The sequence below is a fragment of the Barbus barbus genome (assembly GCF_936440315.1).
Source record: "Barbus barbus genome assembly, chromosome: 19".
NCBI classification, from domain to species: domain Eukaryota; kingdom Metazoa; phylum Chordata; class Actinopteri; order Cypriniformes; family Cyprinidae; genus Barbus; species Barbus barbus.
The window spans coordinates 27701903-27723652 of record NC_136747.1 but is presented as its reverse complement, the minus strand read 5'-3'; the positions used below and the strand labels follow the sequence as shown (position 1 = coordinate 27723652).

The window sequence follows — 21750 nt, the reverse complement described above, 5'->3', positions numbered from 1 at the left end:
GAGATCTCAGCACACATATACACATATACAAGTGTTCTGACAGGCAGCTCACAGAACCTGCTGAGTGAATGTATGGCCGCGATCCAGCCGCACTGAGGAATTCTGGGATATCTAGCAGCTGTAATGAGGTAAGAAGTGGAAGATCAATTCCACCGTTCATCTGGAGGACATTAAAAGCGTCTCCACTGGCTGTAGGAGTCCAGTACCTGCCAGCCTGCCAACCACAAACCTCCACGGTAGCCTTGTTTAAACACACACTGAGATATCGGCACCGACAGAGACAGCAAGAGCGAGAGCGAGAGAGAGAGAGAGAGAGAGAGAGAGAGAGAGATTTGGCTTTAAAAAAGGGGAAATCCTCTCTTTTTTTTTTTTTTTTTTGGCCCACTGTGACCTGTGGAGTCCCAAAATTCCCTGGATTTTACTCCGGCTGGGATGGAAAGCCAGCCGCCCGATTGACGCCACCTACCGCCGGTCTGACCGCTGAGTGGGCATCAAACATACACACATCAGGAGCCCGACGTGATTACAACACACTGTGGGCTGAGAGCAGAGATGAACCGAGATGAGGAATATGAACATAACCACACACACACACACTTCCTATTGACAAGACTGATTTATGAGAATATACTACAGTTAAAAAATAATAAAAAGGCTTTCCTGTAGCTCAAATAGTACAGCGTGGCGCTAGCAACGCCAAGGTCATGGGTTCGATTCCCAGAGAAAGCAAGAGCTGATAAAATTAAAAAAAATCTGTAACTTGAATTCAATGTAAGTCGCGTCTGCTAAATGCATAAATGTAAAAAATAAACATTTATAACTTTAAATAAATACAACTGAAATGAAATGTAATTGCATTTATAATAAAAATAAAATGAAATTGATTACCCCTAAAAGATAACTTAATATGCATAACAAAATAATAAATCAAATGAAATGTAATTGTATTTATTAAAAGATTAATTAAAAAATTATTAAAATATATTTTTTTAAAAATTTAAAATTAATTAAAAAACACAACTTACAACATACCTCTAAAAGATAATAAAATAAGATCAAATATAACAAAATAAAAAATTGAAATGTAATATAATTGTATATATAAAATAATAATAATTATATAAAATATATAACAAATTTTAATTAATTATAAATATATTTATATAAAATAATATATAAAAATGACTACATCATACCCCTAAAATATGGGTTGACAAGAGAAAGTTTATGAATGATTTAAAAATAAAATTCTACCCTAAAAGATAACTTTTAAATTAAATTAAATTAAATAAAAAAAATATTATTTTATTCATGATGAAACAAAAACATGACTGTGAATCTTTTTGAATGTGTTTGACTTCACAATCATGCATATAGTTCAAGGATGAGGAAATTTTATTAAACTTTTCTACCACCACTGTAACCCTTCAGTCCTACGGCTCTCGTTCGGGAAAAACCCAACATGCTATTTTTTGGCTGTTAACCCATAAAAATGCTACAAGCAATTAAAGAACCCCTCATTTGATTAATTAATAAAACTGAAGACAGCTGACAAAAAAGGCAGATCGTAATGAAAAGGATGCTTTGAGTTTCAGGAGCACTTGGACGAGATTACAGCGATGCTCAAATACTGTAATTTAGTCTCTCTGACACATGATGAATAAGAGCTATTAGAAAAATACAGAAAAAATATTTGCCAAGCAATTAGCGGGAAGGATTTACGCGTTTTTTAATTTGTAGGGAAAATACGCAGAGCGGTCGGCATGTTTACGTTGGGTAATGTCATTAAAGGGCATTTTCAGTGCAGCCCGACTCAAACTTCCTTACACAAACACCTGTGGGACGGAGCTACACCTGCCAGGCTTTATTTAGCTACTGCTGACCGCTTCCATATGAACCTACACACCGCCGACATTACCACATGCTTCTTATCTGAGGTCACTCCTCGAGGTGCTGATTATTAACCACATAACAGACTGCCAAATCAGTACAGGACCTGCATCAAACTGTGTTTTTAGTCTGATTTAGTCTGTGTTTTAATACCAAGATAACAGTTATACTGTAGCAATAAATACATTATTTTTTAAATGTTCAGTTCTTATGGACAAAATATATGTTGTAAACAGCTAAATGTATTTCTTTAAAATACCAAAATATATTCTAATCTTAAAAATACATTTTAGGTGAATTCTCGGAGTATTCATTTAAAATACATTTTGGAGAAGTAATACTGTATGTTTAAACAATAACAAAACAAAAAATCGAAGATGTATGTATATTAGTGCTGTCAAACAATTAATTGTGATTAATCGCATCCAAAAGAAAAGTTTTTGAAATAAAAATATTTATGTATATATTAATGCACACAAATGCATGTATATATTAAAGGAAAATATGTTTATATATTAAATATATTTGTATATAATATAAATTACATGAATATAAATATATACTGTATGTGTGTGCTGTCAAAAGATTAATTCACGATTAATCGCATCCAAAATAAGTTTATGTTTATATTATTATTTACATTTGTGTATATCATTTATGTATATACAGTGCCCTCCAAAAGTATTGGAACAGTACGGTCAAAATTGCTCTGTTGGCTGTGGAGTCAAGACATTTACAAATATGATTAAAAGATGAATATGAGACAAAACTACAGAATGTCACATTTTATTATTGGATGATTCAACACACAGATGTTTTACCAGCTAAGAAGTTCAGCACTTTTAGAGTTCATCCCTCTATCTGATGTGAGCATAAGTATTGGAGCAGTTGCCTCACAGGTCTTTCTAAGTGATCAGCTGTGTCCTGTTGCATTAATTCTTCAGATATTAAAAGCAGGAAATGTGTCGTATCAGTTATATCCATTACTTCTGTATTCTGAATCTTGCATTCGATGATGACACACAAACCAGGATGAAGACGAGGGAGCTGACTTTGAGAGAAAAGCAAGCAATTCAGATGCTAAAAGAAAAGAGGAAGTCAATTAGAGCTCCAGCAAAAACAAAGGGCATAGAGAAATCAAGAGTTTGGAAACCACCAGCAACCAACAACGACCTGATCGGCAGAGAAAACAACAGTAGTTGATGACAGACAAATCATAAAAGCTGTGAAAATGAACCCTAAAAGACATGTCTGTAAAATCAGCAACAACTTCCAGAAAGCTGGGGCGATGCTCTGACAATCTACTGTCCTCAGCAGACTTTGACACAGAATTACAGATGCTACACAGCAAGATGCAAACCTCAGACCAGCACCAAAAATAGAAAGACAAGATTAGAGTTTGCAAAAAAGCACAAAGGTGAGCCAGAAGAGTTTGGAACTGTGTTTATGGACCGATGAGACAAAGATGAACCTTTATCTAAGTGATGGGAAAGCAAAAATGTGGAGAAAAACAGAGAACTGTAAATGATCCCAAGCATACAGCCTCATCTGTAAAGCATGGTGGAGGTGGTGTCATGGCATGGGCATGCATGGCTGTCTCTGGAACAGGCCCTCTCAACTTTACTGATGACTTAATGTATGATGACAGTAGCAGAATGAATTTGGAAGGGTACAAAACCATCTTGCCTACCAATATTCAAGAAAATGCCACCAGAGTCATTGGGAAGTGCTTCATATTGCATCAGGACAATGACCCAAAACACCCTGCCAGTTCAGTCAAGGAATTTATAAGGGCAAAGAAATGGGAAGTCTTAGATTTTGGGCTGGTTTTGTTATGCAGACATCAAACTGTGTTTCTAATTTGTCATTTTTAAGTCAGTGGTGTCTAATACCAAGTTAGCAGTTTTACTGTAGTAATATATATTATAGACCTCAGGGTTGCCAGGTCTGTATCTAAACCAGCCCAATCATGGTCAAATCTAACCCAATCGCAGCAACAGTATAAAATGGTAGATTCTCATGTTTTTAATGACATTTAATGTTAGTTTTGAGTAGCAATTGGGATGGTTTTGTTAAGTATATTTTATATTATAAATATATTTAATATAAAATTTTTCTTAAATATATACATGCGTTTGTATTTATATATATATATATATATATATATATATATATATATATATATATATATATATATATATATATATATATATATATACATACATACATAATAAATATACACAGCACACATACATATATTATGTAAACAAAAACTTATTTTGGATGTGATTAATCGTTTGACAGCACTTATAATATAATATAATATATATATATATATATAAATCTGAAAATATCAATTTTTTGCTGTATGGCTTCCATGTGAGTTTGTGTGATTTTTCACCTGTTTTATGGTCCAGCAGGTGTAAAAATGCAGCACATCTCTCTTCAGCAACAAACGTCTAGAGCACAAACGCTGCATGCACTCACACGCTCAACATTGATTCTTAAAACTAACAATACGGTTTTGTTCAGATCACTAGTAGTAACAGTGGTGCTTGCTCTAGCAGTATTGGAGCGTCTCTCCCGCTGTTCTCTTTCCTTACACAAACAGGCCTGTCGCCTGCACATCACGAGCTCTCAGCGTCCCGCCCCCTTCACACCTGTCAATCATTCGGCTGTGAAGGTCCTGACCAGGGCAAAGAACAAACGCTACCTTCATGATCACCCACCACCCCCAATCTGAGCGGGAATCTACTGGGAATGAGGCCTCAAAACATTGTTGCCAAGTCCTCTGTGTTCCCGTGGAACTGGGCTTCTTTTACTGTTGCTGAAGGTTGTTGGGGGTTGAAGCAAAACACGATTTTGGAGCAATTTTGATAGCCAATTTGCCACAAAATGCGATTGGGCTAGTTTAGGCTGTGATTGGGTTAGTTTTGAGTAGCAGTTGGGCTGGTTTTGTTACGTAGACCTGGCAACTCTACCTCAAAACGTCATTCAAAACAAGCATCTAGCATTTTATACTGTTGGGTTAGATTTGACCATGATTGGGCTGGTTTTGAGTAGCGGTTGGGCTGGTTTTGTTACGCAGACATCAATCTGTGTTTCTAATTTATAGTTTGTAAGTCAGTGGTGTCTAATACCAAGTTAACAGTTGCATTGTAGTAAAAATAGGCTCTCTCTCTCTCTCTCTCTCTCTCTCTCTCTCTCTCTCTATATATATATATATATATATATATTAATGTTAGATTTGAGTAGCATTTGGTATGGTTTTGTTATGTAGACCTGGCAACCCTACCTCAAAATGTAATTTTAAACAGGATAATCTACCATTTTATGCTGTTGCCGGCTTGCTACGATTGGGTTAGATTTGACCATGATTGGGCTGGTTTTATTATGCAGACCTAGCAACCCTACCTCAAAATGTAATTTTAAACAGGATAATCTACCATTTTATGCTGTTGCCGGCTTGCTACGATTGGGTTAGATTTGACCATGATTGGGCTGGTTTTGAGTAGCGGTTGGGCTGGTTTTGTTATGCAGACATCAAACTGTGTTTCTAATTTGTCGTTTTTAAGTCAGTGGTGTCTAATACCAAGTTAGCAGTTTTACTGTAGTAATATATATTATAGACCTCAGGGTTGCCAGGTCTGTGTATTTAAACCAGCCCAATCATGGTCAAATCTAACCCAATCGCAGCAACAGTATAAAATGGTAGATTCTCATGTTTTTAATGACATTTAATGTTAGGTTTGAGTAGCAATTGGGATGGTTTTGTTAAGCAGACCTGGCAACCCTAGCTCAAAATGTCATTCAAAACAGGATAGCCTACCATTTTATATTCTTGCTGCGATTGGGTTAGATTTGACCATGATTGGGCTGGTTTTGTTAGGCAGACCTGGCAACCCCGGGGTCTACATACAGGGTGTTTGATATTTCAGTTCATACATAAAAACATAGTTTTTCTATGTTTTGTGAGCAGTGCTTAAACATCTTGAAACTTAAGGTATGAAACTGTGGGAAAGATAACATTCGTAAAAAAAGAAAAAAAAAAAAAAAAAAAGCCTAAAATCCTTCCCTTCAGGCACAGAGAGGTGTTTTGTGTTTTAATTGGCCGCCTCTGCTCTATCTTTGCTCATTCTGATCTACGGTCTGAAACCGGAGCCGCAGGAAGTGGCCCTGCAGACCATCTTGTCAGCGTAGACAAATTATTCCATTGACAAAAAAGCAGGCTGTTTTTCTTCTAATTTTTTTTCCCCCGTTCTCATTTTTTTGCGTCGTTCCTGTTGTTTTTGTATCCCCCCCTTAATGTACCGGACGGGCCTCTTTTTAAAAGCTGTTACCTGAGTTATTGAGAGGGGATGAAAAGCTGTCGTGGGGTTTTGCGCTGATCTCCGAGGCGGCGCAGACCCCTGCGCTCAGAAAAAAATCTCCCCGGAGGTTTGCGGTATTCCGGCCCGCTGAGCCTCCCGGTTTTTTGGCCGTGCTGGAAATTCCGTGAAAACACTGCCTGGATGAAAACCAGGTCTATTTTTGCGTTTCCTTTGAAAGGGGTTTCAGTCTTATCATCGAGTCAGGCATATCACCTTCCTCTGCAAACTCATCTCGAAATCAGCCTCGCAACGAGACGCCGAAATATGCAGAAAATATCTGATCATGTTGACTCAAGTACCAGTTCCTGGAAAAGCAAGCGTGTTTTCTGATGGACTTTTTCATGGTGTATTAAATGCTGTTCTATTTAAACATTCAATTCATCAAAGAATCCTGAAAAAAACCACAAAAATGAAGCAGCGCAACTGTTTTCAACATTGATAATAATCAGAAATGTTTCTTGAGCAGTAAATCAGTATATTAGAATGATTTCTGAAGGATCATGTGACTCTGAAGACTGGAGTAATGATGCTGAAAATTCAGCTTTGATCACAGAAATAAATTACATTTTAACAGATATTATTAAAGAAATTGATGGAAGCCTGTTAAAAAAATTCAAAGGTAATAAAAAAAGGTAATTTGCAAGTTTATCTTGCAATCCTGACTTTTTTTTCATAATTCTAAATTTACATTTTTTATTTTTTTATTTAAATTGTAATAATATTTCACAATATTACTGCTTTTACTGTATTTCTGATTAAGTAAGTGCAGCCTTGGTGATCGGAATAGACTTTTGAATGGTATGTATGCTACTATTTGCAATATTTGTCAGTATTTATGTAAAACACTGCAAAGAAATTACTTTATTGCTATATTTTCCATCACATAAATGCAGCTTTGATGGGCATACTGTTCAAAAACATTATAAAATCATACCAACACAAACGCTCAGACTTTTTAACCTAGGACACAATTAAACATGCAAAACAATCTTAAAGACATGAGGTCAAAGGTCAAATGCCCACAATGACCATCCTGAACGCTCCTCTGTGGTGATTCGTCCCCGTACGACCCAAAGCCACCTACTTCCTGTTAACCTCTGTGCTCTGATTAGGGGCCAGAGAGCCGGACCGGTCCATCTCTGCAACCCCTCGGTTGGATAATTGTTTGCAAACCTCTGCACGGGCCGCCCCGGGGCGTTCAGCGGGCACAAGCGTGGTCATTCTCACCGCGCTGACCCCAAAGCTAAACAGGGTCACTCACAGCTGTGCCCACAGGCCACTGCTCCCAGCGACAAGCTCAGTTGACTCCTGACCCCGGTGATTAAATATCAGGCAGATTCATCTGCAAACATTTAGGCAGTGTCACCTCCGCCGGGCCCCGTGACGTTCCTGTAACGCTGTTATATTCTGCACAAGCCACAGGGCTCTGGTCCAAAACCTAGTGAGCACCCTAAATAGACAGCATCAGAACTATGCTGCCTTCTTTTAGTCAAACAAACTAAACATATCCAATAAGAAGTTTAGAGAATTATTGATTAAAAACATATTTAATTAAATACGGAAAATATTTAATATTTTAATATAATTAAAATTGGACTGTTGCCCCAGTATTTGGACTGGAAAAATATTTTCTTACTTCATATTTATTTATTTATTTTTATTACAAATATCTAAAAATTCTTAATTCAAGATACACATATGAGAAGGAAAATGTATCACAATTAAGTGAGTTTATGCTTAAAAAAAGAGCATAAACTGAATAACAATATTTTATAATATTTATATAATATTTTAAGTCTTTCTATTTCTATTTTATAATATAATTTGATTCTCTCAAATAAATGTATCTTCATTTAAAAATGTTTGTATATTATGTAAAAATTACATAAGATATTAAGTCTTGTTTTCTCTAAAATGTTTCTAAATGATATGAGTTAGAGGGAAAAAATATGTGCCAGTGAGCTATGAAAAATAATCTTGTTTCACCTTTGACCTTAATTTTCTGATCTTATTGGCAGATATTTTTGTCTTGTTTTAAGCAATTTAAGTATTATTTTTTTAAACAAAATCTGGATTTACAGTGTAAATCCTCTATGTATATTCAGATTGCCCTTGCACTGCCCTTCTCAAAGACCGAACCTGAAGACTTCCAAACATGTCTCAGATTAGAGTGATTTTGTAAGGATCATAGGACGGCGTGACCTCTGAACTCTGACCTACCAGTCTTCCTGAGAGGGAAGTCCTCTCTGTAGTCCAGGCCGGAGGTCAGAGGGTATTTGAAGGTGGGCGGAGTCTCTCCTAGAGGAGGCGAGCTCTGATCTGCAGGACCCGTGTGGGCGGAGCTGTGAGAGAGGGCATCATCACACCACCTTACACTGTGGACACTTTAGATTCGACACGAATCCTACTGTTTTATCAAACATTGACATGGAAAAGAAGTCTGAAATGCACAAATCTGCCATGTAATGCTCTTGAATGGAGGTGCGGGAGGCTGATGTACCTGTACCACAGTTTGGAGTGGGTGAGAGGGTAACCGGCGCTGGACGCTGACAGGTCTTTAGCTGATTTACTCATCAGAAAGTCATGCAGCTTCTGACGAACTTCAGTGCTCGCCATCGCACCTGCACAAAACAAGTTACAAACACAGTTAGACTTTATGACAGATTAAAGCATCAGATATCAGCCTATATGTGATTATTTTACAGAGTTTATGGAAATGACCTGTACTAAAATTTTATTTTATATATGTATTTAATATTTATATTCATGTTCATGTTTAAATAAACATTTTAAATATTAAATACAAAGTTACATATTTATTTAATATATATTCAGTCTATTAGTTTTTTTTTTAAAGCTTAATAATTTTCCTTGTAATCTATTAGTTTAAAATGTAATTTGCTTTATAACATTATCTAAAGCATACTTTGATCTAATTTTGTATTTTAATATTCAATTAGAATTTCATTTAAATATAATTTTAATTATTATTTAAATATAATATTTAATGAGTTTTTTATTTAAATATTAAGTATAAATTAAATATTTACTTCACATATTTTTATATTCATTCATATTTATGTATTTCATTATTTTTTGTGTTTTAATGCCTCTGTATGGTATATTTGACATTATCTTTTATATCATATTTTTATTTAAATTTAAATATAATTCATAATCATTATCTCAGACACATAAGTATAGTTTTATATTTAAATATTAAATATAAAATTAAATATTTATCTCATACATTTGACTATTTGTTCTTATTTATGTATTTCATTGTATACTTTATTTTAAAACCTAATAGTACTTATTTGTAATCTAGTGATTTAAAATATCTAATTTGCTATATGCTATCTCCTTTCTAAGAATGCTTCACAAATAAAATTGAATTTTAATAGTTTGAAAACGTTAATATAGCTTAAAAGCAATAATATTTTTATGTGATGAATTCAATGCATTTTGATTATTTCATATTTCAGTTACATGTGCAGCTCAGAAAGGAGAGACGTGTGCAGAAACAGCGTCTCCTAGTGGCGAATGAAGCAGTTTGCAGGATTAAGTCATAAGTGAAATGTAACTGGACATAAAAAAAGACATGCAAAAACATAATCACTGCCATTATTTTTATAAACTTATAGATGTCAGAGGTATATCACAAAGACAAATACTACAGGAATTATCTCTAAAATGGAAGTTGAAATGACTGTGGCAGAGGCCTCATGTCAGGAAACAGTTGTTTTCTCACTCTCTTTAGATCGCTCCTTCCGTCTGTGGTGCTGGTGTTTCTGTGTCTCCCTCCTGTGAAGCTCCTTCTCGTCCTCCCGCACCTCCTCTCTCTCCTCCTCAGCCACCAGCCGACGCTCCTCAGCGAACACCTCCTGCTGCTGCCGGAGAGTTAACAGAGCCTGCTGGAGCTGAAACACACAGAGAAAATAACCATAAAAATGCAGTTTAGAGTTTTATTTAAAGATCAAAGTGGCATCTGACTGATATAATGATGGTAGGCAGTAGCGCCAAGAAGTAGCTATTTGGGCATTTAAAGCACAGCACACTTTATGTATGAATGTCATGTATTAAATAACAAAATATGACAGCAAGTGGCATTTATTTAAAAAAAATAGCACAAGATTAAAATTTTCAAAGATTATGTTTAAAGGAATAGTTCACCCAGAAAGGAACATTTGCACCCTCAGCCCATCCAAGATGTAGGCTAGATGAGTTTGTTTTTCATCAGATTTATAGATATGTCATTCCATCACTTGCTCAGCAATGGATCCTTTGCAGTGAATGGGTGCCGTCAGAATGAGAGTCCAAACAGCTGATAAATCCACACCACTCCAGTCCATCAGTTAACATCTTGAGAGCAGCCCGGAAAATGGAGCGCAGATGGAGGAAAACAAAACTAGAGGTATTTCGTTTAGCCTGGCGGGAAAATACCCTATCCTACAGAAAAGCATTAAAAACTGCTAGATCTGATTACTTTTCGTCTCTTCTAGAAGAAAACAAACATAAGCCCCGGTATTTATTCAATACAGTCACTAAATTAACAAAATATAAAGCATCAACAGGTGTTGGCATTTCCAAAAAGCACAGCAGTAATGACTTTATGAACTACTTTACTTCCAAGATCGATTCTATTAGAGATAAAATTGTAATCATGCAGCCGTCTGCTACAGTATCGCATCAGATAGTGCACTATAGATCCCCTGAGGAACAATTCCACTCATTCTCTACTATAGGAGAGAAACAATTGTATACATTTGTTAAATCATCTAAACCAACAACATGTATGTTAGACCCTATTCCATCTAATATACTAAAAGAGCTGCTTCCAGAAGTCATAGATCCTCTTTTGGCTATTATTAATTCGTCATTGTCATTAGGATTTGTCCCCAAAACCTTCAAATTGGCTGTTATTAAGCCTCTCATTAAAAAACCACAACTTGACCCCAAAGATTTAGTTAATTACAGACCGATATCAAATCTCCCTTTTCTGTCAAAGATACTAGAAAAGGTAGTATCCTCACAATTATATTCCTTCTTAGAGAAAAAATGTATTTGTGAGGAATTCCAGTCAGGATTTAGACCGTATCATAGTACTGAGACTGCTCTCATTAGAGTTACAAATGACCTGCTTCTACCATCTGATCGTGGTTGTATCTCTTTATTAGTTCTACTGGATCTTAGCGCTGCGTTCGACACTATCGACCACAACATTCTTTTAAATAGACTAGAACCCTTTGTTGGCATTAGTGGAAGTGCATTAGCATGGTTCAAATCATACTTATCTGAACGCCATCAGTTCGTAGCAGTGAATGAAGAGGTATCATATCGATCACAAGTGCAGTACGGAGTACCTCAAGGCTCAGTACTAGGGCCGTTACTTTTCACGCTTTACATGTTACCCTTGGGAGATAATATCAGGAGACATGTTGTTAGCTTTCACTGTTATGCTGATGATACTCAGCTCTATATTTCTTCGCGGCACAGTGAAACACAACAAATTGAGAAACTAACGGAATGCATAGTTGATATAAAAAACTGGATGACGAGTCACTTCTTACTGCTAAATTCTGAAAAAACAGAGGTGTTAATTACCAGACCTAAAAACCCCACATGTAATAACCTAGAACACTATCTAACACTTGACGGCTGCTCTGTCAATTCTTCTTCATCAATTAGGAACCTAGGTGTGCTGTTTGATAGCAATCTTTCATTTGAAAGCCATGTTTCTAGCATCTGTAAAACTGTGTTTTTCCATCTCAAAAACATATCTAAATTGCGACCTATGCTCTCAACGTCAAATGCAGAAATACTAATTCATGCGTTTATGACCTCAAGGTTAGACTACTGTAATGCTTTATTGGCTGGTTGTTCTGCACGCTTGATCGACAAATTACAGTTGGTCCAAAATGCAGCAGCTAGAGTCCTTTCTAGAACCAGGAAGTACGACCATATTAGCCTGGTTCTGTCAACACTGCATTGGCTCCCTATCAAACATTGTATAGATTTTAAAATCTTGTTAATTACTTATAAAGCCCTGAATGTCTTAGCTCCTCAGTACTTGAGCGAGCTCTTATCACAGTATAGTCCTCCACGTCTGCTGCGTTCTTAAAACTCTGGCCATTTGATAATACCTAGAATATCAAAATCGACTGCAGGCGGCAGATCCTTTTCCTATTTAGCACCCAAACTCTGGAACAATCTACCTAACGCTGTTCGGGAGGCAGATACAATCTGTCAGTTTAAATCCAGATTAAAGACACATTTCTTAAACCTGGCTTACACATAACACACTAATACACTTCTATTATTCAAATCCGTTAAAGGATTGTTAGGCTGCATTAATTAGATCAACCGGAACCGGGAACACTCCCCATAACACATGATGTACTCGTTACATCATAAGAAGAATGGCATCTATGCTAATATTTGTCTGTTTCTATTCTGTTTCTCAGTCCGTATCCGGATCAGATGGTGAATCGGTGCCGGGAGATGATGTATGTGGCCCTGATCGTCGGCGGAGGCCAGACACCTTGATGACCCCGGGGACATATCCCCAGTCAATGTAGCCATCCGATCCGGTCCGTATCCAGCCCAGATGGTCACTGCAGTCACCAGATCCAGTCCGTATCCAGATCAGATGGTGGATCAGCACCCAGAGACGACCTCTACAGCCCTGAACGTCAGCGGAGACCAGGACACCGAGATGAGCGCCAGAGACAGATCCCCAGTGAGGACCCCGCCACTTAGACAGCCATCGGGAAAGACCACTGGAACCAGTTGAGCCCTTGCAATCTGACTTTGCTGCAGTTGGAATTGAACTGCTGGTTCGTTTGGCCAGAGGAGAACTGGCCCCCCGACTGAGCCTGGTTTCTCCCAAGGTTTTTTTCTCCATTCTGTCACCGATGGAGTTTTGGTTCCTTGCCGCTGTCGCCTCTGGCTTGCTTAGTTGGGGACACTTCATTTCCAGCGATATCGTCGACCTGATTGCAAAGACACTATTTAAACTGAACTGAGCTGGATGATGACTTCACTGAATTCAATAATGAAATGTCTTTTACTGAAAATCTTTTTTTTTAATCTTTTCATTTTACATTATTGACACACTATTTTCCTTTTTTGATATTGTGCAGTTGCTTTGACACAATTTACATTGTAAAAAGCACTATATAAATGAAGGTGACTTGACTTGAGAACCAAAAGAAACAAATCCATCAAGACGTTTAACTTATTATGGACTCATATTTCAGCAGGAAGCAATGGTTTGAAGTTAAAACTTCTTAATGATGGATTTGTTTCTTACAAACACGCATCTTTTCACTTCTCAAGACATTAACTGATGGACTGGAGTGGTGTGGATTACTTGTGGATTATTGTGATGTTTTTATCATCTATTTGGACTCTCATTCTGACGGCACCCATTCACTGCAGAGCATCCATTGGTGAGCGAGTGGAATGCTACATTTCTCCAAATCTGATGAAGAAACAAACTCATCTACATCCTGGATGGCTTGAGGGTGAGGACATATCCAGCAACTCTTCATTTTTGGGTGAACCAGTCCTTCACAAGTCATTGAAAATAAAGAGAAATACTGCAGCATTTAAGTCCAGATGACCATTACTTTACATCTTTAGAGTGACCAGTCAGCATCCACACTGAATTTATAAATTAAACAAATTAAAAAAAGTTTAATTAATGTTGCTATACTTGCTGTTTCTTTTTAATTATTTATGAAATTTACTTGTAATTTTTAGAATTTGTATACCCACAAAACACACTTCACTCACTTCGCACTGCTTCACACACACACTGGAGTAATGCGATTAAGCACAGAGCTGCTCTTTCCTGCAGGTCAGCCAAGTGACCTTAGGCCACACTGACCTGCTTCATATAGGAGGATCAGCTTCTTCCGATCTACAAATATCTGACACAAACAGCGTCTTGATTTGAGTTTGACTGTCTGGCTTGGTGATTTCTCTCATTAGATTCAGCGTTCACGATGATACTTTCTAAACATATGATAATTGCATACTTAACATTTCTTTGCAGTTTGTGCTGCATTTGCATGTTTTTCCATCTGGGGTCACGTTGAATGAAGGCTTGTACCTTGATGTGCTCCTCGAGCTGGGCCTGATGTTGTCTCAGCAGGTTCTGATGCTGTTTCTGGAACTCGGAGATGAGCAGCTGTTTTTGGATCTGCTGCTGTCTCTGGATCAGAAGCAGCTCACGCTGTAACTGCTTCTCCCATTCATCTGAGTCACGGTCCCAGTCCAACATACCGATCTCCGACGTACTGCCCACCGTCAACAACACCTCTGAATCTGAGAGAGAGAGAGACAAGATTTCATGGAATATTTTCAGATTGGATTGTTTTCTTTTCCAGCCACACTTTTGATTAATTTTAGTCAACTAGTTTGTTCAGATCAAGAACTGGTTCTCTGATTTGTTTGAATCCCTGTTTGATTTGACATAAATCCTGCCAAATACTGTAAAAAAAAAAAAAAATGTATACTACCGTTCAAAAGTTTGTGGTCAGTAAAATTTGTTGATGTTTTTGAAAGATGACTCCTTTGCTCACCAAGGCTGCATTTATTTGATCCAAAATACAGTAAAATCAGTAATATTGTTAAATATTTTTTCGATTTAAAATAACTGTTTTCTATGTGAATATATAGTAAAATTACATTTATTTCTGTGATGCGCAGCTGAAATTTCAGCATTATTACTCCAGTCTTCAGTGTCACATGATCTTCAGAAATCATTCTAATATACTGATTTACTGCTCAACAAACATTTCTGATTATTATCAATGTTGAAAACAGTTGTGCTACCAAATATTTTTTGAGATACATTTTATTAACAAAGTTCAAAAGAACAGCATTTATCGGAAATAGAAATCTTTTATAATATTATAAATATCTTTACTGTCAATTTACTGCATCCTTACTGAATAAAAGTGTTAATGTCTTTCAAAAGATTTTACTAACCCCAAACATTTGAACAGTAAAATATATCGCCCACTTAAAGAATTGCCTATTAATGTAGCTATAAGCACTTTTGACTGCAGATTAATACTTTAAAGCTAGTTTGAAACAGTAGCTTCCCAGGCTACTTCACAGTTTAAATTAGCTTCTCAAATATTTTCATCTAAAACAACCTTCTGGTAAACATTGTCAGCAGTTTAACTAACTTTAACTAAATTGCTCATCAAGCTTCTCTTCAAAGTGTTGCTCCACCATGACCTAAAAGAAAGAGTTTACGATCACATACACAAACTTGCATTGCATTATGAATTGTGTTCCGACAGATTTCAGTGTGCAATGTGCGAAACTGAGCTCGTAAGTTTGCATTCACAACAAATGCTGTATAAATACCCCAGATTTAATACTCATACAGATTGCAAACTGGTTGTGTCAGAAATGAAGGATCGCAGTGTTAGCTTCATCAAAAAACCAATTAAACCCTTCTTTGGGTCTTTAAATAAACCCAAGGGCAATTAGAGGCATAATCTACAGGGAGGGTCTTTTTATGGGGTCTATTTCAAATGCCTCGAGCATAAACACGGAGGTATTTCAACAACCTCCCGTTCGAGGCCCAAATCTTATTTGAGCTCAGTCTAAAGCGAGACAGCATGTGACTGATACGTTTGAGCTGCACTTAATGTATTTATACTAATGTGAACGAAACAGTGAGAAAAGGAAAGGCGTTTGGCGTGTATGTGTGTTGTGTTTGTGTGTGTGTGTGTGTGTGTGTGTGTGTGTGTGTGTGTGTGTGTGTGTGTGTAGAGAGAATGATCTGGCCTCGTGCCCTAAAAAAGCTGTGCTGTAAAAACTCACTCGTAAACATGCCCTTAATCTGCTGCCCGAAACAAACTCCTCACTAATAAAACTATTAGTGCATGTGCTTTCCTCTGGCGTTCTTCATCAGGCCCACAAACAAATCTCTTTTAGTATCAGTATGTCAGTATATCAGATTCTCAATTGTTTCTTGTGAAGAAAAGACCTCCGTAAACTGAAAAGTTAAGATTATGACATAAACATTATGAGAAAAATGTCAAAATTATGACTTAAAGTGAAGATTGACAAAAAAGTTGACATTATTTTGACCTTTCATGTCATAATTCTGACGTAGTATGTCATAATTTTTTACTTTTTATATCGTAATGTCTTAGTATATCATAATTTTTACTTTTTATCTCATAATTATTACAATGACTGTTATAATTATTACTTTTTATCTCATAATTGGGACTTTTAATGTCATATTTTTATCACTTGTTATGGTACACTTTTTATATCATAATTATGACTTAGTATGTTGTAATTTTGACTTTTTATTTCATAGTGACTTTTTATCTCATAATTATGACCTAATGTCATGATTTTGACTTTTTATCAAAAAAGTAAAAAAAAAAACAGTTATAAGACTCTGTATGTCATAATTTCAACTTTTATCTCATAATTATGAATTAGTATGTCATATGTTATACTTTGTATCTCATAATTGTGACTTTTTATCTTATAATTAAGACTTAATATGTCATCATTTCAAATTTTATATCTCAAAATTATGACCTATGAGATAAAAAGAGAGAAAAAATGAGAGAAAACTAACTTTCAAACATTTTTGACTTTTTCTGTCACTTATGATTTACCACATCATGTTGTTGTTTTTCCTTATGTGGAGGGAATTGGGCTTCCATACAGAAGAGATCTCAATGATGTGCTCAGATTTGACAAGTCGGAAATCTAACATCAGAAATCTCAATATGAACTCATTCATTTCATACTGTATCTCCATACTCTTACAGTATGTCAATAATTCTCTCGTTTGAGATTATTTTTATTTGTCCTCAAGAATTAGGCGAAACATCTGAGACAAAGTTGATTCTTAAATAGCTGACCGAGCTCTCCATGAAGTCTCCTGAGGTATCCTGGCTGCAATGAAACCTTCCTCTGGTCGCACACAGTTATTCTTTGATGGGAGGTTATGAGGGTAACTATGTAAGAGGCGACAGTTGCATTTGACTCAGAATATCGGCATCACGTCCACGTTCGGATGTTGAAATAAAAGCCGTGGCGTTGTGAAACCATCTCTCGCCACAGAGACTCCATCGGGCCCCCGGCCCAGAATACACAGGTCGCAAAAAGCACAGACCACCAAAACAGAACCACAACACTGGCCAAAGGTGTCAATCGACACCAAAAATAATGCAGCATGTGCTCGGAATGCAATAATAGAGCCGAGATGCAACTCTCTGACTTTCAAAAGCTCATGTTTTTTTCTCCTGCTGTTATTCAAAAACAGAAAAAAGAGTGTGCATTATAAATAAAGCCTTCCAGTATGTAGTTATGTGAGGAGTTAGCTCAGACGGAATGATAACCGGGGCTAATCTTAGCATCCTAATGCCTTAAGCCTAAAATACGGCGGCTAAGAATAGTCGAGCTTGAAGTCAAGAGGCCAGAACGTTCAACATGCAGCCGCGGGCAGTAACGGAGCGCAGAGGCACAGAGGGGTAAATAACTGCCCTCTCACGCCATTCCTAAAGCGGGACGCCGCGCACAAACACACCTGAGCACAACACAACACTTGTCAAAAGAGCTTTCTTAGAAACGACAAATCAAGTATGAAGTAAACACGCATCCATCCGCTAAACCCTGATTAGACCTGACAATACACTACCATTCAGAGGTTTAGTGTTCAAAATCAATGCTTTTATTCATTAAAAGTAACGTTACAAATGATTTCCATTTTTATATAAATGCTGTTTTTTTTACTTTCTGTTCATCAAAGAATCCTGAAAAATAAAATGTATCAGAGTTTCCACAAAAAATATTTGGCAGCACAACTGTTTTCAACACTGATAATAATCAGAAATGTTTCTTGAGCAGCAAATCAGTATATTAGACTGATTTCTGAAGGATCATGTGAATAATTCAGCTTTGATCACAGAAATCAATTACATTTGAACAGATATTCACATAGAAAATAAGCTATTTTCAATTGCAATATTATTTCACAGATTTGCTGTTTTTACTGTATTTTTGATCAAATAAATGCAGCCTTGGTGAGCAGAAGAGACTTCTTTCAAAGAAAGGTAAAAATCTTACTGACCTCAAGCATTTGAACAGTGGTTTATTGTGCTTAATTCACTGGTTGTGTCCCAATTTGCATACTGTCCATGCTAAATAGTGTGCTAGATTACAGTTTGTGCCTCCAGCTCACTTTTCATGAAAATAATCACTTTGCAAAGAATGCAAGTTCAAAAGTAGGCTAATTGATTGTGACAACGAGGTCTTTTTTTTCACAGCCATAATTTCAGCGCATAGTAGAAATATGCTAAATGGGACACAGACACACACACTTGGAGGAATGTCTGAGAGACTCAACTCCTCATAGACAACACATGCTAAAAACAGAGTAAAGATCACATCACTGCACTGTTAACAGATGAGTGACAAGCTGCTAGACTCAATAATCAATCGCTATTTCTGGAAGCATACTACCGTATTACTCTTACTGCACAGTGCCAGAAGTATTTTTGTCTTGTTTTCCTTTTCAAGTATCTAAAATTCTTAAATGAAGATATACATTTATTTGATAAGGAAAATGGCATCAAGCCTTTTTTAAATAAATAAATAAAATCGCCATCATCTGTCAATGAGATTATAATCTTGTTTTCCCTTTGAATTCTGTTTATTTTTCTGACCCCATTGCCAGATATTTTTTCTTGTTTTAAGCATAAACCGTTGCAAAAACCTGTAATATATAACAGAGCACAATGCATAAGATACAGTGTCCCACAATGCAATGCGCTCAGCTTGACCTTCCAGTGTGATGAATGAACCAGAAGTAACACCAATCTATTAATATCCCATGCTTGGCTCATTTTTAACCGGACCGCCAAAAGTTAAGATGGTTTTGCATAAAAAATAAAAAAATAAAAAAGCATTAAAAATGCAAAATAACTGGCACTCTTTTAATAAAATTCACAAACTATTGAGGTAATGTGACAATTTAGCAAGCAACTGATTCAAATGATTATCATTGCAAAATTCAGACTGCTATATGTGTGTTTTTAATAGTTTGTATGCAGTATATACTTCAGAGTATTCAGTAAGTAAGCTAACATGCCAAAACAGTTTGTTTGAGCCCAGCTTCATTAAATGAATCAAGCTTTATGAGGATATGCTGATCTGAGATGAGACACCTGCAGCTGGATTTCAGAGAGGTTGAGCTGTAAAAGGCCTGAGTAACAGGATGAAAAAACCTGCCGCCATTCATTTGATGTGAGTCACTTGCTTTTGTAAAAGCGAACAATGAGATGAAACAAATGATGAAACTGTCTGTGACGTCTGGATATAGATTTGACCTGGTTAAGAGCTGTTGAATCATCCACACACACACTCTGATGTGAAATTCCCCATAACTCACATCACAAATACAGCAGAGACCTCCATACCAACTCAAACTCTTCTCCTCACGTCTCTCAAGAGCTGCTCTCCACATTCGTTCTCTGTTCTCTTACTACACAACTATTTATCCTTTTTTAATTTCTCCAAACAGAAACAAGGCTGATTTGTAAATGATGCAAATAAAATACATTTTAAAATGATTAATAGTGATATAATTTGACTTTTTATATTGCAGTATATCAAAGTTTTTTACATTGCACTAATCAAAATTGTCCTTCTCATTACTTGTAATTACATTTGAGTAGTTTTAAAATAAATTATTATAATATAACACACGCTAAATGTACTTTTTGTATTGTACTTTATCTTATTTTATTATTTTAAGTCAAATCTAACCTCAACTTTTTGTTCTTTATCACTGAAGTTTCTCATCAAATGATGTGAGCTGCTCCGTGTTCATGTTATAACTCTCATACTCTCACTTTAACATTTATTTGTGTCTTTTTTCATTTCTCCTATAGGGAATTTTAAGAGAAACATCTGACAAGAGACTATGAAACTCTCCTGAGCAACGTTTGAGCTCTTCCTCACATTTGACACCTGCCCGTAAGAAGGAGATCTCCTCAATGTCTCAGTTGTTTATCTTACACTGTGTGATTGATTTTCTTTGATAAATCTGAAAAATTTGAATTTGCATTACTGCAATGTCAAAAACATTTATATCACTTAAATTATAAAATACAAAAATTTGCAATGAATTCAATTTATTTTGATTTGAATTTTAGTTTCAATAATAAAATAAAATACCATGCAAAACATAAAATTACATACATTTTTATAATTTAAACATTTGTTTCAGTTACAAATAAGCCTTGAGGTATCTTCTAAAATTCCTCAGGAGAAATAAAAACATTTAAAAACCAAAACGTTTATACTTAAAACAAGACAAAAAATATCTGCCGATGGGGTAAGAATATTTAACTTCATTCAAACTCACTTGAATTTGACAGATTTTTCAGAAAACTTTGCTTCTCGAGTAAATGTATCTTGATTTAAGAATGTTTTGATACTTGTACTAGAAAACAAGACAAAAAATACTACCGTGTCGTTCAGAGCAAATGGAGACTGGCTTCTGACAAACAGCTCTAAACTGAACATCAACAAACATTGCAGCGTTGCATCAGAAGTTTCTCTCGTAGTACCTGACAGACTGTACCTGAAGCGATGGCCACGCTGTGAGAGTCCAGGCGTCTCCTCCTCCACTCTGCACTGATGCTGGAGTCAGATTCATAAATGGTCTGCAGCATAACTGGAGCTTCAGCGGCCCAGCGTCCTCTGCTCCGGTCCTGTCCTGTGCAGAGTCCTTGGCGTTTCTCTGTCTGTTCCTCTAGCCGTCCCTGCTGGGTTTCATCAGGTAGATGAGCGAGGAGACGTCACAACTGCCTCTCAACCTCTGCACAGGAAACTGAAGCAGCTCTGGCTCACGCTTTCTCTCTCTGTTACTCTTCCTAACCGCGCTGCCTCTCTCTCTCTCTCTCTCAGTTGCCAAGAATAGCAGCAGGACCAGCCCAGGACAGAAATAGGCCGGGCCAGACCAGGGGAGTAGAGCAGCGGCCAGACGCTCAAAATAGCAACACAAAAACACAGCTGTCTGCCTTCATCTCTTCCCTGCGCTCTCTCTTTCTCCTTTCATTTATCTCTGCATGGGTGAATCGCACGAACAAACCACCAGCTCCAGTTTCACCACAAAACCAGAGGAAAGAAATACCAATCTAGGGAAAGAAAATGAAGCCTGAAAAGCGTTGGGATATAGTTTTCATGACAATTAAGCACATTTAACGCTGAATTCTCAAGACTGTGACAAAAAATTGTTCTTACTGCAAAACAACATTCGTTTACTTTAAAAAGAAAAAAATCTCCTTATTACAGTTTTTTTCAATTGCTAACATCCCTTTATCCAATCTGTAGTCACATTTTCAAAACTCTAAACACAATTAATACAACATCCATCCGTTGTGACCATACCAATAACACTTCACGTTGTTTTCACACAATATTCAATCAA

General features: G+C 36.5%; 1 protein-coding gene across 1 annotated transcript in view; it reads right to left on the bottom strand.

Annotated features, from left to right (window-relative positions):
• The window catches only part of LOC306884966 (histone deacetylase 9-B-like), a 33423-nt gene extending 12200 nt beyond the window's left edge, over window positions 1-21223 (bottom strand). The window contains exons 1-5 of the mRNA XM_079441242.1: window positions 20902-21223; window positions 14377-14591; window positions 10012-10180; window positions 8761-8881; window positions 8481-8602 (exon numbers count right to left, since the gene is read on the bottom strand). Of these exons, the coding sequence (XP_079297368.1) occupies window positions 8481-8602; window positions 8761-8881; window positions 10012-10180; window positions 14377-14591; window positions 20902-20992 (718 nt within the window). The 5' untranslated portion in view covers window positions 20993-21223. The remainder of the gene's footprint in view (window positions 1-8480; window positions 8603-8760; window positions 8882-10011; window positions 10181-14376; window positions 14592-20901) is intronic.
• Between the last annotated feature and the right edge of the window lie 527 nt (window positions 21224-21750).